The sequence below is a fragment of the Stegastes partitus genome, unplaced genomic scaffold (genome assembly GCF_000690725.1).
Source record: "Stegastes partitus isolate 25-593 unplaced genomic scaffold, Stegastes_partitus-1.0.2 Scaffold524, whole genome shotgun sequence".
Lineage (NCBI taxonomy): Eukaryota > Metazoa > Chordata > Actinopteri > Pomacentridae > Stegastes > Stegastes partitus.
This window is the reverse complement of record NW_007578255.1, coordinates 264,814-274,778: the sequence shown is the minus strand read 5'-3', so window position 1 is coordinate 274,778 and position 9,965 is coordinate 264,814. Positions and strand designations below refer to the sequence as shown.

General features: G+C 44.4%; 1 protein-coding gene across 1 annotated transcript in view; it reads right to left on the bottom strand.

Annotated features, from left to right (window-relative positions):
- cunh4orf54 (chromosome unknown C4orf54 homolog) overlaps window positions 1–8,117 on the bottom strand; it is a 23,471-nt gene extending 15,354 nt beyond the window's left edge. The window contains exons 1-2 of the mRNA XM_008287848.1: window positions 8,042–8,117; window positions 3,330–7,944 (exon numbers count right to left, since the gene is read on the bottom strand). Coding sequence (XP_008286070.1) covers window positions 3,350–7,944; window positions 8,042–8,117 — 4,671 coding nt within the window. The 3' untranslated portion in view covers window positions 3,330–3,349. The remainder of the gene's footprint in view (window positions 1–3,329; window positions 7,945–8,041) is intronic.
- Window positions 8,118–9,965: the final 1,848 nt, after the last annotated feature.

Sequence of the window (9,965 nt, the reverse complement as noted above, 5' to 3'; positions counted from 1 at the left end):
ATTTTTTACAGTGTATGTACATGATCTGCCGGTCAGCACTGGTTGGTTGGATGCATGCAGTCGAGGTATGCATTAACTTGACACAGGCCTGCCAGCCGTCGTCACCTAATTCCTCATCCAGATCCGTTTCCCACTGCCTCTTAGCTTCTTCAAGTTAAGGTGGAGAAAGTGTCGTATAAAGCTGAACTGAATCCCCCGCTGACTGTTAAAGAAGTGAAGCTTTTCTGGATGGATGAGGATAACTGATCAAATTAGATTTTGGTAAATAAAAGCTTTTAGTGACGCGAATTTTCTCTCGATAAACAAATTACAAACAAATTTGATTGTCTTTTTTTTTTGCCTGCTGAGAAAAGTGGTCTGAGAGGAGGCTGGAGGAACGCCGTTGTTTTCCCACACAGGGTATTAGATCATATTTAAAACACTTATTTTCCCACCAGATCTTTCCTGACTAACAAACAATGGGATTTTGATAGAGAACAGATGAAGCAAAATGATGCGTATTCCATTTGTAGCCATCGCTAGTCTTGGCTTGCTGCACTCATGTGAGTCCAACGCAGAATGTTCAGTAAACTAGTCACCCATGAATAATAAAATAAAGAATAAAACTCTGGAGAGCAAAGCCAGCTAGGTTCTTATCCTTTTATTTTAGTTTTGTATGACTTTCCTCTCAAGATGAACAAAATTTGATAGTTTGAAGAAGGTTTTATTTTCATTTGTTGTATCAGAAAATGAACATTTTGGTAAAGATAAATACATTTTGGCAATGCAGTAGTTTTAATAATCTTCATTCTGCCTGCCACAGATAAGGGCACATCTGTCCATGTGACTATAGCTTGCTTACATTTTCAAAATAAAATTCCTCTTTATTCTTTTGTAAAATGAGGAGAAATTTGCACGACTCCAACTCCTGTTTGCGACCTTGAGACTCACATTGAAACTCTAAGAAACTAGACCTGTAACATTAAAGCTACAGGTCTCTTCTGATCTTATGAGATCATAAATATGAACCCTGAAACTCATTTAACTTCAACAAGTGTCAGTTTCAGTTTCTCTTCCCTGTTTGTTTCATTTGTCTCTCCGCTTAGTTTTAGTATTTTATATTAACCCTTTCAACACTAAGTAAATGTGTATTCCTTATGCACTTCAACACTAAGTACCTTTGCTTGAAAGTCATGATCAGATATGGTTTTGATTAATCACTCATAAAGTAGACGTCACATCATCACATATCTGGTATCAATCAAATGTAGACAAGTTGACGGTAAATATATGTGGAAGTTTACTCTTGTCATATACATACAGGTGTGAAAAAGAAAAGGTGAACTTCATAATTACCAGGGATATATGCAATTCATTATCAGTTCTTATATACTGCGACATCAGCCAACGTCTTGTAATTAGTTTTAGCTTATGAACATTTCGGAAACGAGGTCGCGAAAATCCAATTTTCTGGTGATTTTTGGGGGTCAAACGACATCATTTTACTTCATTTGCATAATTTATTTCATGACTGAATCACTTGTTCACATATAGGGATTCCCACTGACAGCCAGTCAACATGAGAAAGTCGCCCTATACCAGAGCCCGCTGTACCGGACTGCAGTGTTGAACGGGAGTCATAATACCAGCACGGTACAGCGGGCTACACTGTCAAAAGGGTTAAAGGGAGGTTCAACCAAATCATTTTACAGTTAAAGTACATAACAGATGCTGCACAGTTTGGTCAAGGATGTGAAAACTAGCAACATCAAATTCTGCAGTAGTTTACGTGAGTATTTCCACCATGTTTCCACAGGAAGTATTGTTTTATAGATGTTTTACGGTAAAATGACCCCTCCAAGAAACAGACAATGACAAAGACAGACAGTTTTTTATAGGGATGGCCAGGCTCAGATCATTACTCATATTGAGGTGGCACAATGTTTGATTCATTTGTTGTTTTTTTCTTCATGTTGTGGCAAATCGCTGTGGACCAAAAAGCCATTTTTGTTGGTTACTCACTTTTTTCATTGTCTATTGCCGCAAAAACTGCCATGCAAAAGGACTCATATGCTGTATGCAAAGTAATTTCTAATTGATTAAAAATCTGAACTGGTCCCTAAAGTTGTGCTTTTTAAATTGTTGCTAAGCTCATAATATAATTAAGATTTAAATTACATAAGATAAGCACATGTAAGACACTAAGCTCTCTGGTTGGTCAGAACTACTTAGCTGTAGGTGATTGAATGTGATTTTGTTGTTCAAATGAATCTGTAGAAAAACAGTTCCACTAAAAAAGTTCTGCCCGACAAAACAGTATTTACTGGATGTAAGTCCAGTTCTACGAGTATGTAAACTTAACAGACTTTGCTATTGGTTATGTGAAGTGGCCAGTCTTTAGTTCATGGTGGCCACCCTGGACCCCCCCTTAGATCTGCCCCTGCTAGAAGCATGTAAAGTATGAAAATGAGTATCTCAACACAACACTACATTGTCACATCAGCAATACACAGTGGTAGTGTGACTATCTGAAAAGGATTATTTTTACTTTTAAGTCCTTTAATTCCATTTTATGATAATACTTCTGTACTTTAACATATGTAAAGGATCCACCAGTGATGCCTGAAAGTCTGCTGGCTGCTTTTAGTAGCTGTCTTTCCAGGAACAGTAATAATAACTGTGCTAAAACAAAAATATATATCTCACAAGCTCCACTCAGTAACTTTTTTCAGATTTTAATTATCACAAAATGGCAATGGACACCTGTAACATCTAGGTGTGCAATTCATTCAAAAATGGTGGACCTTGGTGGTGACATTACTAATATTAATGTCAATCCAAGTACCTCAGAATAACAGAGAAAAACCAGAAGCTATTTCTCAAAAGCTGAATATCTAACGATTAAAATGAAAGAAAATGCACAATATATGACTACATGTAGCTGAGTGTCACTATGCACGTAAAGGTTCTTTATAAGATAGATAAAGGCTGATATTGTATGGAATCCCAAAGTGTTCAAAAATTAATAAGATGGATGTAAAACTTTTAATATAACAATGACATTGTAAAATAATAGAATCATTTAAGGCTTCTCTGAATTTTGATGCGTTTCTTTTCCCAGTTTAACCATTGTTTTGATGATTTTCAGTGTTGTTGTTTTTCTGAACGCCACTATTAAATGAAAGCAAATTATTATATTTCGTTTTTCTTAAATCATACCTTCTAATAGCAAAATTTTCTCCATTTTTAAACACCAAAAACTAATCATATAGACAGTAAAATGACACAAAACATCCTCCACACTCCCTCAGATTCACTCAAGCATAACATTGCACACAAACAACACTCACCTGTCCAGTTGAGCTGCCCTTCATCTGTGCTCCACCACGAAGCTCATGGTGGTCCCGTCAAACGAGGGCGGGGCGATGATGCGGGGCCCTTGCTGGGAGGTGATGCTGATGACCGGCTGCTTGACGCTGGAGCCGTGTGGCGGTCTGTTGGCAGTGACCTGCTGCTGTTGAACTCCGGAGGTCGCCTGGGGAGACTTTCCGGTGGCCATGTAGAAGGGACTCTCCATGTACATGCCCTCCGCCTGCTGCGAAGACGCTTTCTCCCCGCTTTCCGCCTCAGACTGCACCGACATCTGCGACTGCACCAGTGTCCGGGCGGGTATCACAGAAGGTGACATGAAGCCCGGATAGATCATGTAGGTGTGACCGTACGCCCCTGGACTGAGGGCCAGAGGTGAGATCGGCATGGGTACAGGCGTCATGGGAGGCTGCGGCATGGGCACGTCCACATATTGGCCAGTTTCTGGATCAAAGAGGCGCTTGGTGGCCGGTTGCACCGGCGTGTCCACCAGGTAGTAGTTTCCGGTGGTGGGATCCAGCAGCATCTTCCTCTGCGTGGCCTGGAAGGGGTCCAGGGTGGGAGCTGGGGTGATTGCCGGGGAGAAGCAGTAGACCTGTGGCTGATTGGCGGACATACCCAACGGCATGGAGTGGTAGATGGTAGCAGAAGGGATCTCAGGTGAACGTGTCTCCATCACAATGCTGGACCGTTTAGGGGTCTGGTTGTGGTCTTCCTGACCTCTGGTGCCAGATCTTATGTGTCCTGGAGGGGTGGTCGGGTTTGACTGGGTGGCAAACGTATACACTGATGTTTTGTCAGCAGATGGGGGCGGTTTGCTGTTACTGGGGTGAGACTTTACCGGAATGGTGAGGTAGTTCTCGTTGTCAGCTGATGCACTTGAAAACTCCTGTGCATATCTGTCCATCTCCTTCGATTCAGCTCCACTTAGCCTCGTCTGGCTGATTTTTAGCGACACAGGCAATTTGGGGGACTTAGGGACAAAACTTTTGGTGCTATAAGGCTGCTGTGTGACGGTGTTGGGCTGGGGCGTCTTTGCCGCTGCCGAGGCCTTGAGGCTGGAGCTCAGGCTGAACATGTTTTTGCTTCCTGTGGTGATCGGGGCCTGCACTGACTTAGAAACCAGCCTGTCATCACGGCTGCTGGCGGTCTGAAGGGCCTTAAAAAGATCTTTTTCCTCCCGCCTCAGCAAGCTGTCAATGCTGGGGGATGCTGCCACTGCTGGTGGGGTCCTGTCAATGTTGGGGAAGGAGTCTCTTCTGATTAGCTTCTCGAAGCTGGACCCTCTCGCTCCTCCTTCCTCCTCAGGTCCTCCATGTTCCTCACTGGCTAACAGTGACAGAACATGGCTGTCTGTCAGGGGCTGGGGCTCATTCTTCCTTTTCCATTCATTTTTTTCAAACACGTAAAGCTGCTCCATCGTTTTCACAGCAGCCTGGAGCTTTTCCAAAGCCGCCTGATTCGCCATCTTCGACTCTGGTTTCTTATCTGTAATATCTGATATTTTCTCCTGTCTCTTTGAAGCTGCTCTGCTTTCAATTCTCAACCCAATGCTTTCCTCTGAGGCACCTGTGGGTGCTTTCCCTGCTGCCCTCTGAGCGCTAACAGCGCCCTCTGGAGACGATCTGTCTGCGTCTAACGACTCCTGTCTGATTAACTCCAGATTTCCAGATTGTTTTCCATTACTGTTAGTGTTCACAGATTGACACTTTATCACTATAGGGGACACAGAGTTAGGGTTTCGATGAGGCATTTGCTTCTTTTGCTCTGTGTGGCTGTCAGACAGGGCAAAGCTGGGTTTGTTTTCGTTGTTATCCAAAGAAACAAAATGATATGAACTTTTAACCAGTTTACGAACGTCTCTGACTTGGTGGATTGGTGTCTGCAGCTTCCCCTTATTATCTCTAATGTCTCTCACCATGAAATGCGGAACTTTATCTGAACACTCACCCTTCAAAGCTGCAGCCAGCGCCTGGCATTTGAAGTCATCTGTTCTGATGAGGCTGGCTGCGTTACAGCCTAAATTAGGAGCGCGCAGTTTGGAGACGCCAAAAGGCTCCGTTTTATTGTCCCTGACGCTCCTTAAGTTAATTTTAATTTCCGGAGATTTAGATGTGGCCACGCTCCTGGAGTCTGCGACGTATAAAGTGTTGTCAGAGCGCAGTTTTATCCCGCCTCCATCTCCACATGGAGAATAATTCCTGCTCTGCAGCTGCTGTCCGACTTCTCCGTCACTGGACACCAGTTGGATACTTGGCACAAACAAATGAGACATTTTAGTGAGTTTGCTGCTGCCCGCTGAGTACCGATCCCCCTCAACCTCTTTGTCGATCGCTGAAGGCAGCTTCTCCGCCGGAGTTTTATCGTTTTTATGATCCTTTTGAAACTCTAGCTCCTCGTCCTTCCAGCATCTGAACGCGCTATTTTGGCTGCGAAGCAACGTGCTTTTGGACGCTTCCAATGCGCCTTTTTTAGTATCAATTCCAGCTTCATTCGCTTGCTCCAAATTAGTTTCTGGTGCGGGAGCGGCCGCGTCTTGTCTCCGGGAGTCGCTCTTGGTATCACATGAGCCGCTGTCCACCAAGTCCCCCAATTCATCCACGCACATTATGGCATAGTCGGAGCTGCTCTCGGAAAACTTCGAGCTCTGTCTGTGCAGCTCCCTGCTCACCTTCCCCCTGTGACCGTCGCCCTCCTGGTGCACAAAGCACGGAGAAGGCGTCGGATGCGGCTCACTTATCTCCCCTCTTTCCATCTTGCGTTCCTGCTCGAACTGCATCTTCTTGGAAATCACATTTTTGATGAGGCTCGAGGCGAATATGGCTTTCTTGTGTGTGTCTTCCATGGTTTTGCAGGGCGAATTGCTGGCCCCTCTCCTCTGGCCGCTTAGCAAACTGTTGGTAACTTCATCTGTGGAACGTGATCCTGCGGCGTTTTGTGCAAAGTTAGTGCGTCTTTCTCCCGCAGACATTCCCGATTTGACATTGCAACGAAAATTCAGAGTCTCCGTGAGCCTTATCACCCCACCGTGGCCCTGACCAAATTTCCCCATCAGCTCTATTTTCTTTGCGCTGTGGGGATTCCCATTCAGAGTGAAGATCTTGCTGGTGGGCGGTTTGATGCTTGCCAGTGCAATGCCTTTATAACCTCTATTGTCTATGTTTTTGGCTATTTCAAAAGAGGAGTTTTGATGGGAAACCACACTCTGGTCCAGTCCCTGTGACACATTCATGTTGCCATATTTCAAGTCGACAAACGTGGACCACCTGTTTATCCCTAGGCCGTGCTCTGATGCTGAGGACTCACTGGAGGTGCTGAAATTAATGGCATCAAAGTACGGATAAGCCAGGCTCTTGAAAGCTTTGGCTGTCAGGTTGCGCACCTCCTTGTCAGCGTCGTCCAGCTCGCTGACAGCGCTGGACGTACCGCTGGAATACTCGGTGACCTCTTTTCCCCTCAATTTGCCGCCAAAGTGCAAGCGTCCGGGCGCGGCTATGAAACACTTCGCCCTGTCACACAACGTCTCTGCCTTCCCATCAACTCCCCTAAACACATAGCGGCTCATGTCCCCGGAGCGCCTGGCATGATAAAGAATGTTTTCCTGTTCTTGGATGTTGCTAGGGTCATTTATAGCTCGAGAAGTGGTCCTGATTGACAGGTGGATCTGTCCCGCGCTGTTGCCACTGCACTGCTGCTGCTGCTGCTGCTGCTGGGTCTTGGACACACACTCCTCTGAGCTGGCGAACTTGGCCGAGTCGCACAGATCACTTTCAAGCAGAGTGCTGACTGTGGCTGCTGCCGCCGCCGCCGCTTCTTTCTCCCCCACCGCTCCATCAGCGTCAAAAGAAGCGTAATCGACAAATGAGTACACCTGGTTGCCGTCCTCAATGTCCCAGCTGGTGGACGAGCCCACCCCGAGGTCATAGTCCCCCTCATTGTCGGAAAGCTCCGACAGCTGGATCTCGTGTGTGGTAATGTAATGGGACTCGTCCTCCGTTACGCACGGGACGCAATCATCCGAAAGCACTAAACTAACATCATCATCCTCCTCATAGTCATCCGACTCACTTCTCCCGCTCAGATGATTATCACCACTGCGTAAATCCTCATCTGGTTCTATGTTTGTGTCTGTTTTGGACACCTGGTGCTGCGTTATTACGCGCTCCCCGTTGTCTCCCACTTTGACGCAATCCTCCTCCTTTGCGTTGGAACAAGGAGGGAATGACGGAAAACATAAATCCTTTTTGGCATCTTTTCCACATTCCTCAACTTTGGCATCTTCTTTCTTTGCCTCGGTTTTAATCTCCAACTCATTGTTCGGTTCCGGTGCGCACACAGCTCCGGCGCCACTGTTGCTAATAAGGACAGACATTTGGTTTCTCTCACCAAAGCGACCGTCTTTCTCGGGTTTTGCTCCGCCTGCCTTCAAGTCCACCAACTCCAAATCGACGTATCTCCTTTCGTCCTGCTTCTCCGGGACATCCTCCGCCGCTTTTTGGAGCAGATCTTTGACCTGCCGGCACGTCGCCGATGTCTCCACACAGCTTCGCTCAGTCTTCATAGCTGAAGTGGCAGGTTTGAGGTCACATTTGGTGCCTGTCAGAGAAGAAACGACAGAGATGGAGCCCCCCAGGATTCCTCCGTCCCTCAGGCTGAGATGGTGCTGCGCGCAAAGCTCAGTGTCCGGTCGTACAGACTCCGATGTCACCGAAGCGCTCCAGACATTCCAGCTCACCGCACATGAAGTATCTAAAAAGGACCAGAGACATTACTAACTACTGTCTCGGCCACATGGTTCTCAAGCTGAGGTTTGCGGACCAATGGGGGTTGTTGAAACTCCCCTGCACGATTGAAGTGCCAAGTTCAATGCGCATAAATACTCAATGTACATTATTACATAGAGAACAGATGCGCCACTCACCTCTCCTCTTACTATTTCAGTCAATACACCACGTGTTGTGCCTGCTTTTATAGCTGTTGTCACCTCAAAGGATCTCACATAATTTAGAAGAAAGTTTTTCCAAGCTCATCTTAGGAGCAGGGGCATGTGACATTAATTGAAGTTGCCCATGAGAAGCTGGAGCCACACATTTGCTGGCATTTGGGAGCTAGTATGGGACCAATTAAAATCTTGAAGTGGAACACAAAACCAAACAGACAAAAATGAATTTCAAGAATTATCCTGTTGTACAGCAGGTCATTAAAAACTACATAGATATGAGAGACACAGGAAAACACCTACTTACGTAACTTTTTTTTATTTTACAGGTATTGTTACTAATTATCTGAAGTGCACAGACTAATACAGGTACAGTTTAGTTAATTAGATGACCACTGTTCAAAATGGACCAGGAGGAAAGACACTACAGAGGAGAGAAGTTCCAGTTTATTTAGGAATTTAAAATTGAGAATTCTGTCCATGCATGATGATAATTTCACTATATACACCAATTTATGGTACAATAAAATGTGTTTTCATGCTTACACAGCTACCCGTTGCCATATGTATTAGTTACTTTAATGATTAGAAAGGTCAGTTTCTGCATCCATATGCACCCGTCACTGCTGCAAGTATCCTGCTGAAACACCCCAAATAAAAAGCGGTGCATCATAGTTCCTTTTACTGCAGCATCAGAGTTTCAGTGACTGAACTTGACCTATCGACCTGTTCTATCTATTGGAGGCGCTGTGAGATCTTTATGTATGGTGGAGGTCAGTAGAGGCTCAAAAAAAGTTGATGCCATAGATTTCTGCCCACAAAGTTGGAATATTTTTTGTTTTCAGACACATTCCTCTTTTGATTTCTATTTATACTTTATAGTAATCACTTTAACCAGGTGCAGTGATGACATACTGAGTCTCAGTTACCAGGCGTAATGAATTTTGACTTTATTTAGTGGGACGTCCTGCTCATTGTCTGTCAACAAGCTTGTGGACAGTATGCCACCATGTCTTAATGCACTGATCCGTGTCAGGGGTGGCCATACTTCATATTAGTGACTGGGTGACATTTGAAAGAGTGATGTTGGGCATTCTATTGCATGAAATCCCCTCAAATATGTGTTTCCTGTTTTATGACCAAGGTTGAAAAATTGAAACAAGACCCTTAATCCTATTGTTCAATGCCCCCAATTTAGTTTAAACCTGAACACACAATCTGTAGAATTGTGATTTAATTTATACTGTGATATCTATTGTATGTACATTGTGATATCAATAAAATTTTGAGAAGAGTTGCACTTTATCCATCGAGAATAAATCACATTGTCACAATCATTCAATGAGAAGAGGCAAAATAAAATTATTCCAACTTTATGGGCAACAGTGTGTAAAGTCAATAACGACCAGGCTGTTATTGAAAATGAGAACCAGTTCTCAACTACCTGGTAGAGTAAAGGTTAAATAAAATAAATAAATAAAATGATGATGAGACGCATCATGAGCCAACAAAAAGTGAGAGTCAACCTTTAATTTTTCTTCAACTTGTTGCTTATGGAGTTCCTCAGGGTTCTGTGTTAGGACCAATATTATTTACTCTGTATATGCTTCCGTTAGGCAACATTATTAGGAAGCACTGCATACATTTCCATTGCTATGCAGACGACACCCAGTTATAT